We start from the raw sequence: 19,280 nt of genomic DNA on the forward strand, positions 1-19,280 counted from the left end.
CGAACATCGTTTTTTTCCAAACTCCATCTGCTTTCCCCACCCCTGGTCGTGCCCGCGGTCTCCCAGCGCGGCAAGCCGAGGGGACCGGAGCGGGCCTTTTACGCATAACAAAAGAGCCCTCCTCCTCCTTCTCCCGCCGCCCCGCGCCGCCCCCACCTTGGCTTCCCGCGGCCGCCCGGGCCCGCGTCCCCGGCAGGAATTGGCTCCCGGGCCCGAGGTTTCCAGGTACCCGGAAGGGGGAGGGGGCTGAGGCGGCAACTATTGGGCGGGTGAGAGCCAAACGCGCGGCTCGGAGCGCCAAGACTCCGAGGGGCGGCGAGCCCGGGCCGTGCCGCCACGTGATTGGCCGGGACCGCCCCGCCAGCCTCCGCTGATTGGTGGATTCTCAAATTCGGTCTCAAGGCGCCAGAGGAGGTGTTTTAGCGGGGACTGCGATCCAGGGCTGGAGCGCTGGCGCTGCCCGGACACCGCGGGGTCCCAGCCAGCTCAGGGCACTCGGAGCGGGGATCGGCGCGCCTCACTTTCCCCGCCCGATGTCGCCGCCCGCCTGCTGATCGCCTCGTCCCGCTGGTCCCGCGCCGGTGTGGGGGTCGTGGAGGTCCCCAGAGGCAGGAAGCCTCCTCAAAGTGGGAGTAAGTAGCGTGCGGCCCTAAGCGCTGCGAGGAGGCGGGAATTGGGGGGAAAGGGGACACCCCCGCCCAGGCTGCCAGCCTGCCACCCTCCTGCTGGCGGGGATCGAGGCATTTCTGCCACTGGACCAGGCGTGCGTGGGGTGTCCTGGTTCCAGCTCTGCCTCCCGTGGAGCAGTAGAAGAGACTTGTCTTTCCTCAAGATCTGAGGGGTTCATTGGAAGACTTTATCCTTGGGGTCCGCTTGGAGGCCTGGGAAGGGGCTGCGCTAAAAGCTGAGTGGGTTTGGTCTGGCGATCAGATTTCCTTCCCTCCCGTTCCCCCCCGCCCCCCACCCCAACTCAAAACCCCCTCAAAGCCGAATTCCTCCCAGTTCTTTGCGCCAAAATTAACTGACCCAGGAGACCCTGTACTTTCTGACAGATTTGCCCTGCACTCTCCTGACTTGGTAACTTTGTTTTGTGCTGTTGCTCTTCATAAAAAATTTACCATTTTTGTCTATTTCTTTTTCTTCACAGGTTTTTAGTAATTTCCAAGCACACTTTAAGTGTTGGTGTTCATTTCATGTGTGTTTTAGAGTTGGGGGGTGGCTACATTCCTGGAAATTCCCAGGATGAGTTTAGGGAAGGGAAGTTCATGTTCACGTGCAAGGGATAGATATTTTTGTTGGAGGAGAAAACATCCAATTGTAAAATCATAATTGTGCTTTACAGATGGAGGTAAATTGTTTAACACTAAAAGACTTGATCAACCCCAGGCAGTCCAGACTAGATTTTGCAATTGAAGATGGGGAAAATGCACAAAAGGTAAGTGCACTTAAATACCTTAAAGCTCTAACATATTTAGGATGGTGGTGTCTTATTCAATAAAGTGTTCCAACATGCCACCCATACTTGTCTTGTAAACATAATAATTAGTTTGATGAACATTATAGACATATACTTTTTTTTGACAATGGAGACTTCCAAACCATTATTGTTGAGTTTCTCACTGATTTTGCAGTAGAGAGAGGCTAAATTAAATGTAATGTTGGAACCAATTTATATGAATCAAAGATGTGCTGAACACGCCAATTGAAAGTTTGTAATACTTATTTATAGCTGTCAAGAATGGAGTTAGCTCATGCTGAGCAGGAATGTTAAGCCTCAATTCCCAAAAAAATAGACCTTATACTGTAAATGCTGTATTATTAAAGTGCTGTGGAATGTTCTTTTGTACCAATGATCAATCTCCTAGTGGCTGTTCCATTCACCCAAAATTATGACCTGTGCCTCCTGTATATGGGGAGATAAAATGACTTGGCCCAGTAGTGTACGCTGAATATTTGACAGTGCTGCTGCTGGTTTTATACTAAGCCTCTTCCTCCCTTTTTGCACCCCTTGTGATTTTTAAGACTGTAGTTGTGTCTTCAAGAAATGTAATGAAATAAAGTGGCCATAGTCTAAGCTATCACTATTGCCACATCAGCACAGCTGTACTCACCAGCCAGTGCCCTACTGAAAAGGTATAGTAGCTTGTTAGCAAATGTCTAAGCATTTTTAGGCAGAAACCAAATAGATATAATAAACCCAGATATAGAAACTTTGCATACAAATCTGAGCATCACAACTTACTTGGGCACTGATCTTTTCTAGGTCTCTATTTTTAGGCTTAGTTAGCATCAACAGTGAAACTGCCTGGTGGAAAAACACCTGTTATGTAGACCTTTGAAGAATACTTGACGATTGTTTATTTGGATAGGTGTGCAGTTGTATGTTTTTTGTAGATTGTTGTTCCTAGCATTCAAAATTTTTTTGTTCGGAGAAGTAGGCCAAAACATTATTGTTTTCAAGAGGACTTTCTAAAAATTACCTAAGCTATATGATGATGAAATGTCCAGACTTTAAAATGTAGATTGAGAGTTTTGGCTTTGGGAGTTTCAGAGCAAGACTTTTTGTTTTTCTTTATAATTTGGATGGAACAGCCTTGAAGGAATGTGTATACATTTATATAAAGCCTGAGTCAGTGTCCACTTCTTTCCTTCTGGGTCAGTGAGTTTTTTAAGTGCCTTCCACAAGGGCACTCTACTCTAGTTAGCATCAGTAAGGGCTATGTCCAGTTGAACTTTCCCATTTTAATGCATGCAGAGAAGAACTCAAATTACTCAAAAGAGATCGGAAAAACAGTTAAAATGTTTGAAATGGAATGTATGAGCAGGGATTATTTCACCTCTCAAAGAGAAGGAAAGGAATGAGAACAGCGCTTCTGCCTGGATACGGGAGGGGTTTTGTCCTTTTTTCACTTTGCTCTGTAGTAAAGAAAGGATTTCTAGTGATGGCAAGAACATGGGATTTGCAGTAACCGAGATCTGGGTTTGATTTCCTGCTCTGCCACTTATTAGCTCTGTAACCTTGAACTAATACATTTATTCAGTCACTCAATAAATATTTATGTTCTAGGTGCTGGGACACAGCGGTTTAGGTTTCCTCACCTCTCTCAAGCCTGTTTTTATCTTCCGTAAATTAGAGCTAATAAATAGCACGTCCCTCTTTAGGTATTTGTAACCCAGTAATACATGCTGCTCACACTATCCTCAGTGGAACTGGTGACCCAAAGCCAAACAGTCATCCCTGCCCTTACCTGCGAGACTTTCAGGGTCTCAGATGCAAAACTAACCAACTGTACTGTGATTTGGTAAGTGCCATCATAGGAGCAGGCACAAAATGTTTGGCAAAATAAAGAAGGAAGAAATAAATTCGCAGGGAATTCTGGGAGATTTGGGAAGGTTCACAGAGGAGTTAACGTCTGGGCTAAACCTCAGTGGCTGAGGACATTCAACCTACAAAAAAACAAGAGTGAGCAAGACGGACATTGTAGGCAGAGGAAACCACATGAGGTGTAGGCATTCAAGAAATGCTCAAGATTTCCAGAGTGGCCAGAAGCTAGTGGTGTTAGATTGTTACTTGAAGCCCTCTGAGAAATGCCTAGTACAGTGTTTTGTGGGTCAGCTGGCATTTAGAGGATTTCTCTTTTGACTTTCTGCACATTGGTCAACAACTGTAAGTACTGTACTGTGCATGCATTTTCTTGCTACTTATGGAGAAATTTTTGTAAACATATAAATAAGAGCTTTCAATTTCATTACCCAAGTTTACTGAGGCCAGTTATGAGAAATAAATCAGAGTCTCCTCTTAAGTTGTTCACAGCTCTTTTGGGGAAGACAAAAGGAAACCAATGGTTTGGCACACAGGGGTGAGCAGTAAGGATTAAGCTATTGGGGTGCTTGGTGAAAGAGATAATGCCTCACAAGGGCTGGAAGAAAGGAATGCTAACTTAAACAAGTATAGAGGAAGGGAACTGGTAAGGAGTAGAAATGAGCAGGTATGTTTGGAGACAATACCCAGACTTAGTGGGCACAGGTTTTCCTTGAAGGTCATTCATAACTTTTTGGAGTAATTAAGAAAAAAGGTTAAGTTCAATTTGGAATATATCTATATTTGTTCCTGTGTGATTACAGGTAGATAAATATGTGCAGGAGGCACTGGTTGTCTGATTGTGGAATTCATGAAAAGTCCTAGCCAGATACAAACTTGGGAACTGTCAGCATACAGGTTGGTTTTAAAGCCATGGACATGACAGTGGGTGAACTCTCCCAGAGCAAACAGAGAAGACTGGAGGGCAGAGATTTTAAGAGTGGAAAAAGAGGAACCAAGGAAGGAGACTGAGAAGAAATAGTCCAAGAAATAGAAAGAACCAAGAGAGAAAGTGTGCTATTTTAGAAGGGCTGTGTGTTTTGTAGAGCAAAGAACAGTCAACAGTCTCAACCATGGCAGTGAGATCATGTGAGGTGTTTTACTATTGAACTGGCCAGTGAAAGGTGACCTAGGTGAAAGATCAGAAGGTGAAAGATCAGTGAAAGGTGACCTAAGTGAAAGATCAGAAGAGCCTGGTGGTTTGAGGAACCCCTGGGAGATGAGCAGGGGAAACCCTTGGTGTGGATTATTCTAGAAAGTGCGCTCTGAAGGGAAAGAGAGTTATTGGTTGGTAGCTAGAAGGAGACACTTCCTAAGGTGTCATCTTTACAGTGAGTCCTAAAGCATAGATAGGGTTTCTGTGGGCGAAGTTTCACTGAGAGCATTAAAGACAAAGTCATGGTATAGGGCAGGTTTGAAGAAAAACAAGTGTACTATTTGAGTAAAATGTGGAGTAGGCATGAGATGGAACTGGAAAAGCAGCTGGCAAAATATTGCCAAGGGCCTGGACAAGGCTGATCATCGTATATGTTATTTGAGGGACACGATCAAAGCTGTATCTGTATCTGAGACACAAGCAGGACTCAAACCAAGATCTTCTAACTACAAAGCCTCTCTCTGGCAGAGTACGGCAAAGTCAAAATCTGGTGTAATTCATGATCACACACATCTGTAAAGCACTCACAAGTTACTTCTCGGATCCCACCTTCCCAGCACTTCTATGGCAAGTAAGCCAGGCTGTGTGGTCTCCATTTGCATATGAGAACTGGAGAGCCTGTTTCATGGTCACACTTCCCCAGGCCCTCTCTAGCCAGGGAGGCGACTTCCTGCACATCGCAGCTTAGATTTCCTGGTAGGCAGATCTGACATAGAGTCAGTGCACAGGAGGTATGTAGGGGGATTCTAGGGGTCCAGGCATGTGGGTGAAAGGGGAAGGCTGCCGAACTAGACAGAGGGAGAAGCAGATCTGTAACACAGTCTCAGGGGAGGTCTAGACTTAATCCAACTAGAAGTTCTAGGATGACCCCTCAGAGCCATCCTGAGTCATTCGTTCCTGAAGAGATCTCAGTGCCTCCCTGTGGCCACCACACAGCTGGGAAGCCTTGCTGGAAAAGGCTTGGAGGTAGTTACTATAGCTGGAACCCCTCATTTTATTGATAAGGTATCTTGGGCCCAGATGGAACAAGCATTTTGTTCAGGATCAAAAAGATACAGAACTGAGACAAAAGCTACACCTCCAGATTCTAACTCCCTTTCCGCTTAACACAGTGTGAGGATTGCAGGCTAGACAGACCAAGCAGGGTCCGGTTAGGGTACAGTTGACTTTTTCTGCCCATCTGAGATCTCAGAATGCAAATACACGTGGCATTTTTTTCCTTTGGATGTAGATGTATGCTATAATCATAACCTAGCAGGTAACCTAACTCCCTTCCTGCTTTAAGTTTTTCTTATACTGTAGTGAAAATATATCAAAGTGTTAGAGGAAATAATGCATCTAAATTGTTCCTCCGTAGGGAAAAAGTAGGAGCTCATCATTCCTACAAGAATAAGTACCCTAGAGGCAGTACAGAAGGAGGGTGGATCTCTGGCCACTTCAGTGAGTCTGGGCCACACCCTTTACCACAGGGATACTTTTTGGAAAACTAGATAAACGAGGCATAGTGTTCTTTCAGCATCTGTAAGGGGCAAGGCGTTTTGCCAAAAATTGTGAGGAATGAGACACATGGAACTTGCTCCCTGACCTCCAGAAGTGCACAGTCTCATTAATGAGTCAAGATATGCACGTGAGAAGTTAAATAGCAATATGACATGCTATATATTGTATTAGCTCTGAGTGCCAGAATGAACAGGAAGAAAGAATGGGGCAAAGGGGAACAGGTAACAGCTACATTTTATTGAGAGCTCAGTATATGCCAGGAGTGCCAGAATGAACAGGAAGAAAGAATGGGGCAAAGGGGAACAGGTAACAGCTACATTTTATTGAGAGCTCAGTATATGCCAGGAACTACTCTAATAACCCTTGAGGTTGGTATTTTTATGAACTTCATGTTCAGTGAAGAGAATTAAAATTCAGTGAAGACAAGCAGCTTACCCGTGCTCACACTACTGCTAAGTAGCAGAGGCAGGTAAGCTATCCCAAGAGCCTGCCTGCAGAGCTCCTTCCCCATACTGCCTCTCCGTAGGTGTCAGTGAGGATCCCGGGCCTGTTGGGTACCTTTTGTGGGAGCTATGGTAAAGGTAACTTACCCCCAGTTTGCACCCCCGGTTTGCTCATTTCTAGATGTAGGATTTCAGAAACTTCTGCTGTCAGCTCTTTCTTGCCTACCAATGACTTCTATACTGAATGAAGGTCGTATGTGACCTCAGGCAAGTTATTTTACCTCTCTGTGTCTCAGTTTCTTCATCTGGGTCACAGGATTGGATGTAGAAAATAATAGCACCTAGGTCACAGGATTGGATGAGGAGGCAATCTATGTAAAGTACATAAAAAGGGGTGTGGCCCATAGGAAACATTTAATACTTTCCCTTCGGAGTTCCCTTGTAGAAGACTTCATCAGAACTGCACACTAGTAGGGATGTGTTAAGAGATGTGGATAGATGAAGTTTCCAGGCGGGCTGCTTACCGCTGCTGTGGTGGGAAATCATCGCCCTCATCCCCACCTGCCTTCCTTCCAGTGACACGAGGGCAGAGCCTCACCATGGCCGGCTGGCAGCTTCTGCCGATCCAAGGAACCAGAGTTGGCCCTGCTAACACAAACTCCAGTTGCTTCCACTCTTTTTTGCCTCTCTTCATATGCTGCTCATTTATAGGAAAGCATCTTTTTTAAACCACTGCCCAGCCAAAACGTAAGCATGCAGTAGCTGCAGAGTGACATGTGTATAGGAAAAGGAATGACGAATGTTTAACGCATCTGCCTTCATCATTATGTGAGATATTATTGCCTGGAGGTGAAATCTGGTATAGACCGAGTAGAATTTTTCTGTTTTCAAAAGACAAATACTTATTGTAGGGGAAAGAAAATTGTTTTCATTGCTTGGTAAATGTGGCTTTCATATAGCCAGTCCTTCATAGTTGACTAAGGAACATATTGGATCCATCATTGATCTTTTCTTATAATTATCTAAGTCTACTCAAAGTGTAGTCTGGGGGCACATGGCTAGTCCATAAACTATTACTGAACTGCAAAAAACTAGGAACAGAACTTGAATAATTATCATATGATCTCTCTGACATGAGGAATTTGAGAGGCAGGGCAAGGGGATTGTGAGGGGAAGGGAAGGAAAAATGAAACAAGTTGGGATTGGGAGGGAGACAAACCATAAGAGACTCTTAATCTCAGGAAACAAACAGGGTTGCTGGAGGGGAGAGGAGGGAAGGATAGGGTGGCTGGATGATGGACATTGGGAGGGTATGTGCTATGGTGAGTGCTGTGAATTGTGGAAGACTGATGATTTACAGACCTGTACCCCTGGGGCAAATAATACATTATATGTTAATTTAAAAAATTGCAAAAAAAAGAACAGAACTTGAGTCAAATGCTTAGAAAGCTCTGTAGCAATCTGATCTTGCCCCCTGTGGTATCTAAGCCTATGATTAAGGGTCTCTTCCCGTTGAGCAGGCTGTAGGTTGTTTGAGTGACAAACTCAAACGGAGAGTCACAGGTCGTGGGAGTGGCATGTGAGTCCTATGAAGTAAAACCACACATTAGTATGTGGGAGTTTGGAAATAAAAAACCCTGCCTTCACCATGGATAGAAAAGCACTGCTCTAGGGGAATTACAGCCCTCCAGGTTGGTTTGACATGTGGCATTTTGTTAGCTACTTTTCCATTGGTCCTACTATTAATTGCTGTATTAGCACCGGTGAACATCGAATGACAAAAGCATAATTGTACTGCACTAGTTCGTGCAAACTTGTAAACAGAGAAGCACTATGTACTCAACCCACAGTTGCCCTTATCATCCTCAACTGTTACAAGCATCTACCAGTGACAGATAAACTCATGACTTTGTTCACAGAGATGCCTGAGAAGTATGTTTAGAAGTGGTCAATGATGGGCACTTGGGGTGGCTCAGTCAGTTAAGCATTTGGCTCTTGATTTTGGCTCAGGTCATGATCTCGGGGTCTTGGGATTGATCCCCACATGAGGCTACATGCTTGGCAGGGAGTCTGCTTGAGACTCTTTCCCCCCTTCCTTTGCCCTTCTCCCTGTTCTAAAATAAATAAATCTTAAATAAAATACAATTCTTTAAAAAAGCAGTGACTCTTAATCTCACAAAACAAACTGAGGGTTGCTGGGGGGAGGGGATTTGGGAGAAGGGGGTAGGATTATGGACATTGGGGAGGGTATGTGCTTTGGTGAGTGCTGTGAAGTGTGTAAACCTGGTGATTCACAGACCTGTACCCCTGGGGATAAAAATATATGTTTATAAAAAATAAAAAATTAATTAAAAAAAAAAGCAGTAGATGATGATCATTTTCTCGCTGAGCCCCTCTTGGATTCCACGAGTCCAAGACTATTTTCATTAGTCCTAGCCTGATATTTTTCAGCCCTAAACATGGGGTCTCTTTGTATCTTCATGTCTTGGTGAGTCATAGGAACAAAAGGCTCTTAGCTTATACCTGCCCTTTCTGTTTCTCGCTAAAAGGTCTCTTTTTTTTAAATAGGAAAATATATTTGTTGATCGTTCAAGGATGGCCCCAAAGACTCCAATAAAAAATGAACCAATTGATTTATCAAAGCAAAAAATCTTCACTCCAGAAAGAAACCCCATTACTCCAGTTAAGCTTGTTGACCGACAGCAGGCAGAACCATGGACGCCCACGGCTAACCTGAAGGTGCTCATTAGTGCCGCCAGCCCTGACATAAGAGACCGGGAGAAGAAAAAGGGACTATTCAGACCTATTGAAAACAAGGATGGTGCCTTTACAGACTCTTTGCAGGTAAACAGGCTATATCTTCCGGCTTTATAGATTTTTAACATTTTTACTTGATTATTTAAGTCATAGAATTCTCAATCCTTCAGTTACTATTGAGCCAAAAGCAGTATTAAACTACATGCTTTCCTTTTTTGTTGTTTATTTGTATATTCTTGCTATTGGGGGGATTTAATGGCATGTCAAATACCTGTAATGGTAAAATACCTTTAGGTAGGCAGTATCTTTCATCTACAAATCCCTGTTTTTTATAGATATCAAAATATATCAAAACTTAATATCTTATTTATAGCTAAAATGGAATTCTTACTCTGTCTCATTTTTTTCACAATGAATGCTTTTTTCTCGTCTATATGCTACTCCCTTGAGTACTCCTACTACACATTTTAAAACTGACAATTATTATTTTAAAAATAATTTTTAAATAATTTTTTAAAAAATAACAATTATTTAAAGAAAACTATAATTTTGATTTAATACGGAAGCTTGGACTTTTTTTTATGTTGCCACAAATTATAATTTTGCTCCTATTTTGAAGGCAATAGTATATTTCAGACCTGGGAAAATTCATTGTTTTTATATATGTTCAGTTCTTTGGTTTGGGGCTTTAAAGTTAAATCATCTTTAAGTTATCTGTCCTCTAGGGAACCAGAGCTATTGAATAAACAGCATCTCTATATTTAAAAAAAAAAAATCAGTGGTCAATAATTTTCAATCTCCCATTAAACTTCTCAGATTTGCTAAGAAAAGTCAGTTATTTCTCCTTTGGGGGATTTTTCATGCTATAAATATTACCAAAATGAAGAAATTGGGACAGGAAAAGAGAAAAAGATGTCCTGAATCTGGTTTTGGGTGCTAAAGATATTATGTACATAATAAGTATGTAAATATGTGTGTGTGTGTGTATGTGAGCATATATATATATATAAAAGTATATTTTATATGACCAAATATTCTATCAAAAGGTAATAAAGAATACATTTAAAGAAGATATTCCTCAGTAATTTTTAAGAATGTAAAGGGACTCTAAGACCCAAAAGTTTGAGGACTACCATTCTAGGGTATACATCTAGTATGTATGTGAAATTATACATACTAGTAGTGAAATTATTAAGTCATTGGATATGCAAATATTTGCAAAGTAATTGCTTTCCCAAGTATGAATGAGCATTTATCGATCCACATTCTCTCTGACATTTGACACTGTCAAATGTATTAATTTCTGCCAACCTAATGGGTATACAGTTGTGTATTTTTGTAGTATTCATTTGCTTTTCCTTGGTTACCAATAAGGCTGTCTCTTTCCACATGTTTATTGGCCACAATGTTTTTTTCTTCTGTGAAGTGTCTATTCACATAATTTGCTGATTTTAGTTGGGTTCTTTTTCTCCATGCTGATCTGATATATAAGAGTTTATTGTATATTCTTGAAAATAAACCTCTCTCAGTTTAATGTGTTACTTTTCACTTTGGTGTATATCTTTTAACATGTTACTTGTTGTAATCAATTGTCCCTGAACTATTTACTCAGTCCTTCTTGTTCTCCCAAGCTGGGAGTGCTATCTCTGTCATCTGTTTCTTGGCTATCTTTTATTCCATTGGCCAATCTATGCATCCCTACACCAATAACATATTGTAATAAGCATTGGTATCAGGGAAAGCAAGACTCAACTTATTTTGCTTCAGAATATATGGGCTATTCTTCACCTTTTGTTTTTCCTTATATACTTCAGATTGGATTTTAGTTGGAATTGCATTACATGTAGATTGATTTGAGAAGAATAAATCTGTTTACGGTAATGCACCCTCCTATCTATGAAGATAGTATATTTCTCTAAGTTTTAAGTGCATTTCTCAAAGATCTAAGTTTCAATATTTTATGCAAATAGATTTTTGCTAGATTTATTCCTAAAAACATCACTCATATTGTTATTGTAAATAATGTCTTTTCATTTCATTGTTGTTACTACTGTATGGCAATACAAGTGATTTTTGAGATACATTGTTTTGCCTTTACAGCTACATTGCTAAATTCACTCATTATTTTTAATAATTTGTCTGAGATACTTATGAGTTGTATATAAACAATCGTGTCTTCTGTAGAATGAAAGTTTTGCTTATTCTTCTCTGATCCCTTGCCTCACTTACTTTTTCTTGTCCTCGTGCACTGGCTAGGACCTTCAATATGGTGTTGAAGAAGAGCAGTGATAATGGGCATCCTTATCATTTTTCAGATTTTAAGGAAATGCTTTCAAGATTTTCCCATTAAGACATGTGTTTGCCATTGGATTTTTTTATGGATACACTTTTTATTAAAGAAGTTCTCCATTTTTAGTTTTTAAGGCATTTTTGAAAATCGTGAATGAGTATTAAATTTAGCAAATGCTTTTTCTGAAAGCTTTGAGAAAATCATATCACTTTTCTCCTTGAATCTGTTCACTGAAAAGCCTTTTACTTTCTCAGGCTTGAATTGAGCCTTTTTCAAATGTGGGTTGATGAGACAAGGATACTACTCAGGGTACTTGCCATAAAAAAGAATAAAGAGGAGTAAGACTTAGCTGCCCTTGTTCAGTTCCATTTACCCTTGGTCAGTTGTTAAAAGTAAAACACTGGTGACACAATGCAGGCCAGTGGATCTCAGACTTTTATGTTAGGAGGAATCACCCAAGATCTAGATTCGGATACATCAGGTCTGGGATATGGCCTAAGACTCTCCAAGCTCCTGGTGATGCTAATCTAATGAGCACATTAGTAGCAAGGGTATAACAAGTGATAAACAACTTCATTTTTCACTTTTTAAGTTTTTAACCAAAAGACTCACCTTCAAGTTTCAAAGGAGAAAAAATTCAGCCCAAAGAAAACAATCAGTAAAACATCAAGAAAATTGGATTAGGAAATGTATTTTAACGAAAATCTAGCATGATACATACTGAGATGTCCCCCTCACTTTGCTAATAACTCTCATTTCTCTATACATTTTTCTTGCATTTTTCATGCAATTTCTCTATTAGGATGTTAAGTATGACATCTCTCCCCTCCCTTTTGTCTGCCCTTTGTAGCTTGATGTGGTTGGGGACAGTGCTGTGGATGAATTTGAAAAGCAAAGGCCAAGCAGAAAACAGAAAAGTCTGGGACTCCTGTGCCAGAAGTTTCTAGCTCGCTATCCAAGTTATCCCTTGTCAACCGAGAAAACAACCATCTCCCTAGATGAAGTTGCTGTCAGTCTTGGTATGTATTGTCAGATTACCTGCAGTCCTATCTGTAGTCACAGTGGGAAACCAGTTTCCTTGGGCAGGCTGAAGTCTTCGGATAGCTTCTCATTAAGCAAAGGGTGGGCTCCGAACAGTAAGGATGGAGGAGCAAGTCGAGCTGCCTTCTGTCATCAAATTTCTCATCCTTATACCTAGGATTCCAGGGAGTCTTCTGGCCCTGAGGGTCAAACAAAACAAACAAACAAAAAAAAGTTTTTTTAACCTTATAAAATATTTATATAAAAAGACTCACACTAAAAATTAATATCTCATTTTTAATTTCAAATTATTTCAGACAGTCAAAAAACACTTAAAAACGCCTTGGTCTTTATTTTTAATAATGCTTCTAAGAGTTCAGACCTGGTGTTATTTCTGTTATCAAACAGGATTTGAGAGCAAGACCATTGTGTTTGAAGCCATATACTAGCATATTCACAGCAAGCCTGAAAAACGAGGAAAAGCACATCTGGACATAACTCAAACAGCTAAACCTCATAACAAAGAGGAGTGCATGTGTTCACATGGCTTGGGTGTGTGTAATGTGCAGTGGTGTATGGGCTGTAGATAACGCAGACAGCCGTCTCAGGATAGAGACCCCTAGTGGACATGGGTTGCAGTTTGTCTCAGAGTAAACATTGTTGACATCTTTAATAAGCAGAAATCACAGTGGTAGAGGGTGTCCCCTTAAAAAACAAGGAGGTTGTACATACAGAAAAAAATAAAAAATCAACTAAACAGGCTGTATGATAGATTGATTATATTTTTAATTTGGGGTTTTTTTAATTCTCTTTCTTCCCATAGCCCCGAGAAGTGTGTCCTAGTAGATGATTGTCAATCTGAATTATTCAAACTGATGGCTAAAATCATTTTAGTTACCAGATACTGAGATAATGAGAAAGCAATAGGTTATGATAGAAAGACCATGGGTTGAGCTTTGGGTCAGATGGGGTTGGATTTGAAGCCCAGTTCTCTAATTTACAGGCCATGAGAGTTTTAAAAAAGGTTAATTAACCTTTTCCTGTCTATAACACAAGGATCACAGCGCCTTGCAGAAACTTAGCAAAGTTGGGGATAATATCAACAACATGCTTAACTTAGGGCCTAGCATGGATAATGCTACTCTTATGTGGAATAATTTCTACTCCACTCTTATTAGATATCCCTGCCTTCCTCAAATTGTCCTCTCAACCTCTAGGATGAGAAGCATGGTGTCTTGGTTGGGGAGCCCAGAAGTAGAACACATTATTTCGCATCGGTGCCAATGAAACAAGAAGGGGAAGGTGACCCAGTTGGATAGAGGCTTAGGATACACCCATTCGAGGTACAGGGTCCTAGAAACTAGTCTCACAGAGGGTGAGAGTAAAACAATAGCACACAGTGTCCCTCTCACTGGGATTCATGAGGCCAGCTTCCACCCTGTACCAACTTCTATCAGGGACCTTGAACTGATATCAGTGGGAAAACAAGAGATTGGATGTTGGAAGGCTTTGTTACAGATCTGGGGGTGAGAGGGATCAGACAGGAAACGGGACTCCTGCTCTCATGTGAGCCACAGATGCCCGTGTTATGGCTGGTCAGAGCAGAATTTCAGAGATTTTTACAAACAGCTTCTTAATGCCTCACGATCACCCAGACTTGCCAAATGACCTTGCCATCTCTCTTCCTGTGATGTCCAAAAACGGGGTCCCTTCTTTAAAGCTATTTCAGTGGTAACCATATCTTGGGGTTGAGTCTAAACTCCCTGCTCTAACCCAGGTCACAAGCTCTAAGAACATATGTTAACCAAGAATGTTCAGAGCATTTCAGCCGCATTATTTCCCAGACTGTGGTCCCGTGTAGATTTGACATGGATATTACAGGTAAGAAGTTAAAGAACTAGGGGTGCCTAGGTGGCTCAGTCAAGTAAGCATCCAACTAATTTTTGGCTCAGGTCATAATCTCGGGGTGGTGGGGCTAAAACCCAGGGTTACTTCTAATCCAGCCAGGCTGACCTCAAAACCCCCCGGGTTTAACTGCTGTATGTATTTTTGGTAAATGTGATAGATAGCTCTTTTGAGTGTTGGGAAAGTGGGTAGACAATTGATGAACTCTACACTCGGCAGGGAGTCTTCCTGGGATTCTCTCCCTCTGCCCCCCACTCCCCACTTGAGCATGCTCTCTCTCAAATAAATACATTCATTAATAAAATCTTTAAAAAAAAAAAGAAGTTAAAGAACCAGGAGGGACTTTAGTAAATGGATAATAGCACAGCCTTAGAAATGAATTTATTGGGCTGAGAGATGTTCTCGATTATCTCCCTTGAGGACTCAGGGAAGCATGGTAGTGACCGTTAAATCCTTGGGGAGGCATAACTAATGCCATGACCAGGATTAATAGGATTGTGTTGATCCAAAAGAAAAGGAAGGCTGGGTGCCAGGAAAAACCTTCCCGACAGAGCGAGCCCCAGAGTAACCTGAAGATCTTGAGACCTGTGAAATGGAACTTTTTAGTGCCCCAGTCTGTAAGCAGTTAAACAGTCCAGATTGAAAAGATGATTATCTAGGCAGGCAGCTGCCAGTGTGACTTTTATCAGCACCACCTATTAAACACCCATTGTACATCTTAAACATTCATCTCACCCTCCAAGTGGTCAGAATCTTCCTTTATTTTTAGGATGTCTATCCACTAGATGGAGAGGGAACAGTTTGTATCTAAAATACAAAATAACAAAACAGCCCAGCATATGGCTGGCCCTGAGGTGTCTCAGTTGCATTCACATGACATTTCTAATGGGAAGGTTTCTAGAATGTTACACTCTAAACAAGATGTGTTAATATATGAAAACAGACTGGAATAGAAAACCAGGCAGATCTGGACAAGGGGCCGCTCACGGCCCCTGCCAGCACCTTCCAGCAGGCATCTGGCACTGAAGCCTGAGCTTCTGAGGGTGAAGAACCTTTCGGGGTCAGGAGCTGAAATGTTCTGGTTGACTGTGAAATGTGTCTTGATGCATAGGAAAGAAAGAACTTCACTTCACCTCTGAAGTTTTCATCATAATTTGGTCAGTTTTTTCTATTAAATCTTAGAAGGGCCAGAAGCTATGTTCACTGAGTCTGCTCTGGTTATAGAACACCTTCTGGCAAGTGAGCAGAAAGAGGGCATCTTTGTAGCTGGACAGTTTTCTGGGAGCTGCCTAGAGGCTTTAGTTATGGGGACTTAGAGAAGAACAAAGGAGCCAGTGGGTTTCAAAAGCCTAAGGGCCTGTTGCACAACAGGCTGAGGCAGAGGAGGTTTTAAAATCTGTTTCTACTGTGACCTCTCAGGCTAGCAGGGATTTGGGATATTTCCGATGCTGTGCGGGAAGTATTTACAAAATAGTATACAAACAGTAGATAAAATTGACACTCTGTTGTAGACCCTGTATCTTTATGGCCACATTTAATCCTCATCACCTTATGAGATAAATATTAAGGCACAGAAAGATGAAGTGACTTCCAAGGATCACACAACTACTAAGGGATAGAGCAGGGTTGCTTCTAATCCAGGCAGTCTGACCTCAAAGTCCCCAGGCTTAACTGCAGTACATATTTTGGTAAATGTGATAGACCGCTCCTGTGAGTGTTGGGAAAGTGACCATGAACTTCATGGTCAGCCTGAATTGTACATGAAGAGTCTCTGTACTTTACTGCTGGGCTGTTGGGCCCAAATGCCCCTGAATGGGAATGGAGGGACAGGTATCAGTGGCCAAGATGAACAAAAGGAAACTTGTATGTTATTCAGCCGTGGCTGTAGCTTCCTCCAGCAACTTGAGAAGGGTGCCCAAGCTCTTGACTCCTGAGTTGCCAATGCGAAATAGGAAACAAAATATTTGCCATCTGTTTTCATAACCGGGCCATTAAGAGAGTTAGCAAGATTATTATTTCACATCGTTCAAACTTCAGGAAAGGCTAGAATTGCCCAAATGAGGTATCATGCATTGGACACAGTTTATTTTATAGTCTGCATAATTAGGAATACAAGTCCAAGTCAACCAGTGTTCATCAGGCATCCATCAGACACTTTAGTACATGTGGTGCTCAGTCCCACCTGTTTAAACATGCTGAAATGGTGGCGTGTCTTACCTAACAAGTCCAAAGAAACAACATACTACTGTTCATGTAATAGAGATGGAACTATCGTCCATGTCTGGGTAGATGTTTTATCCTAGCACTTGCTAAGCATTGGATTCCAAGAATAAGAAAGAAAAATAATTCCTGTTGCTTGTATCCTAAGAGGTTGAATTTTTAGAGCATCTGCACTGGCTGGCCATTATACCGGGCACCGTGTAAATTAGTTTATAGACGCAGTCCAGGCCCTCAAGGAATTTTTACTCGAAAATGTTTGCCTGCATGACCGTCAGCTTCTATTTCGCAAACAGGCGTTGAAAGGAGACGTATCTATGACATTGTAAATGTGCTGGAATCACTGCATCTGGTCAGCCGGGTGGCCAAGAATCAATATGGCTGGCATGGCCGGCAGAGCCTGCCAAAAACCCTGAGGAGCCTCCAGAGACTGGGAGAGGAGCAGAAATATGAAGAACAGATGGCTCATCTCCAACAGAAGGAGCTAGAGCTGATGGATTATAAACTAGGAGAACGTAAAAAAGACGGCTGTCCAGATTCTCAAGATCAACAGCTACTGGATTTCTCAGAACCTGACTACCCTTCTTGTGAGTGCACGGGAACCACAAGAGTAACGGCCGAGAGGGAGGGATGGTCTCTTCCCATAGAAACTCACTGCTAAGGTGGGGAGTGCCAGACTGACAGCCCTGGAGGGAGATGCCCTCTGATTTGATCTACTGAAGAAAGGGAGACAGATGGCTCCCTGACTGGGCGTCCCCCTCAGCCTCACTTCAAGCCTGTCTAGTGGCAGTTTGTTTGGTATTGGGTATGTTTGGACCAAAGATCACGGACAGTGCTCCATTTCAGAATGACAGCCCCATGTTGACATCCGTTTGTGAGCCTTTAAGGAAATTTTGCTCTGAAAGAAGCCATCTTTTCAGAGAATTCAATTTTTTTGCTTAGAGTAGATTACTTAGAAAAGGTAGGAGAACATGCTGATAAGAAAGATAGATAATCTCTCCTGTCATATGATGCAGCATTTTTTAAATGTATGTCTCCATTATTCTTCCCCGTCAGCTCCTATGTCTCCTCTCCCTGTTGTCACCATTGGTCTCCATCATTCTCACCCTGTACCCCATTGCTAAGACGATAAAGTACAAGTGGCAATCACGTTTCACTTGCAAATACAACAGGAATGGAAACATGGGCCTCGTTTTCATTAGATTTACTGCCTCGTGTGTTTTAGCACCACCCCCTGAGCCAGTTCTTATCCTAATAACCAGAGGAGACAGCCATCTGTCAGGGATGGGTCGCCTGCCTTCGACAGCAGCACACGTCTGATCAGTGTTTCGTATTCATGTCTAGCTTATTTTTTTCCTTCCTTCTGAAAAGCAATGGCAGGGCTGAGCGCCTACTGTGTTTCAGACAGTCAAATTATTGTAGGCACAGAGAAATAAAAACAAGTGTTCTCGCCCTTAAGGGAAGAGCTGATGTTCTGAAAATAGTCCCTGAAGTCTACCCTCTCCTATTTTCCTTCCCCATTAATCTTTTCAAAAAGTTGCTTCAGGAAAACTACCTCATGGATTGTATATTCTATGAAGTGGGAGTATAAAGCATGATGAGTGGTTTCAATTATGCGTTTCAGAGTTTATGCCTATTGGAGAGGAGTTGCACAGGCCATTAGAAAACCCATCTCAGGGCGCCTGCATGGCTCAGTGGGTTAAGCCTCTGCCTTTGGCTCAGGTCATGATCCTGGGGTCCTGAGATCAAACACCACATCGGGCTCTCTGCTCAGCAGGGAGCCTACCTCCCCCCCTCCCCACCGCCTGCCTCTCTGCCTAATTGTGATCTCTCACTCTCATAAATAAATAAAAAATCTTTTGAAAATCTATCTCACTTCTTCGGGCACCAGGCTGCCTATAAGTAGAGCTTACAACTCTTGATCTCAGAGTCATGAGTTGGAGCCTCACACTGGACATAGAAATTACTTAAAAAGGAAAGAAAAAGATGTCCATCTCATTTCTTTACCAGCCATCTCTTTGTGATGTGTGTCCAGTAAGCTTCTGCCTGTTACCAGAGTGATCTTTGCATCTGCTATTAGAGTTCGCAGTTCTGGCAAACCCCAAGTACCGTCTTTCATGTGGTAAATTATATGTTTTCATGCTTTTGTTTCATTCCCTTTGTAGCATCTGCAAACAGTAGAAAAGACAAGTCTCTGAGAATTATGAGCCAGAAGTTTGTCATGCTGTTCCTCGTGTCCAAAACCAAGATTGTCACTCTCGACGTCGCTGCCAAAATACTGATAGAAGAAAGCCAGGATACCCCGGACCATAGTAAATTTAAAAGTAAGTTATCTTCACCTAAATTGACTTATCAGTGCAAAAAGGGTGGGAGTTCATGTGTTGATATTTTCTGCCTCTGAGATTGGAAAAAAAAAATTTTTTTTTTCTTAAGAAGTGCAGTCTTTCCTGCACTCATAAAGGTTCTTGAAAGGTGCTGTGAGAGGTAAGTTAGTAAATACCAGAATTCCCATTAAAGTTCTGTCAGATGCCTTTTCCTCAGCAGTCAGAGGGGATGGTGGAAGCAGAATGCCATCCCACAAATGCAGGTCAGGGAGGGTGTAAGATACTTTGCATTTCTCTTTAGTATCGC

At 42.1% G+C, this 19,280-nt stretch overlaps 1 protein-coding gene and 1 long non-coding RNA gene across 7 annotated transcripts in view; one reads left to right on the top strand and one right to left on the bottom strand.

The window, feature by feature from the left end:
* Positions 1 to 286, bottom strand: part of LOC123388821 — a 105,353-nt gene extending 105,067 nt beyond the window's left edge. For 2 of the 4 annotated variants that reach the window (XR_006603329.1, XR_006603327.1), the window contains exon 1: positions 157 to 284. This is a non-coding gene — a long non-coding RNA (uncharacterized LOC123388821). Of the gene's footprint in view, positions 1 to 156 lie in introns of all 4 variants that reach the window. The other 2 variants (XR_006603330.1, XR_006603328.1) reach the window with 2 other exon arrangements.
* Positions 287 to 415: 129 nt separating this feature from the next.
* Positions 416 to 19,280, top strand: part of E2F7 (E2F transcription factor 7) — a 39,926-nt gene continuing 21,061 nt past the window's right edge. For 2 of the 3 annotated variants that reach the window (XM_045069068.1, XM_004752361.3), the window contains exons 1-6: positions 416 to 632; positions 1,343 to 1,435; positions 9,029 to 9,304; positions 12,358 to 12,526; positions 16,946 to 17,236; positions 18,815 to 18,973. In XM_045069068.1, the coding sequence (XP_044925003.1) occupies positions 1,343 to 1,435; positions 9,029 to 9,304; positions 12,358 to 12,526; positions 16,946 to 17,236; positions 18,815 to 18,973 (988 nt within the window). In that variant the 5' untranslated portion in view covers positions 416 to 632. The remainder of the gene's footprint in view (positions 633 to 1,342; positions 1,436 to 9,028; positions 9,305 to 12,357; positions 12,527 to 16,945; positions 17,237 to 18,814; positions 18,974 to 19,280) is intronic. The other variant, XM_045069069.1, reaches the window with a different exon arrangement.

Source organism: Mustela putorius, unplaced genomic scaffold (genome assembly GCF_011764305.1).
Source record: "Mustela putorius furo isolate JIRA1106 unplaced genomic scaffold, ASM1176430v1.1 tig00003911_pilon_pilon_pilon, whole genome shotgun sequence".
Taxonomy (NCBI): Eukaryota; Metazoa; Chordata; class Mammalia; order Carnivora; family Mustelidae; genus Mustela; species Mustela putorius.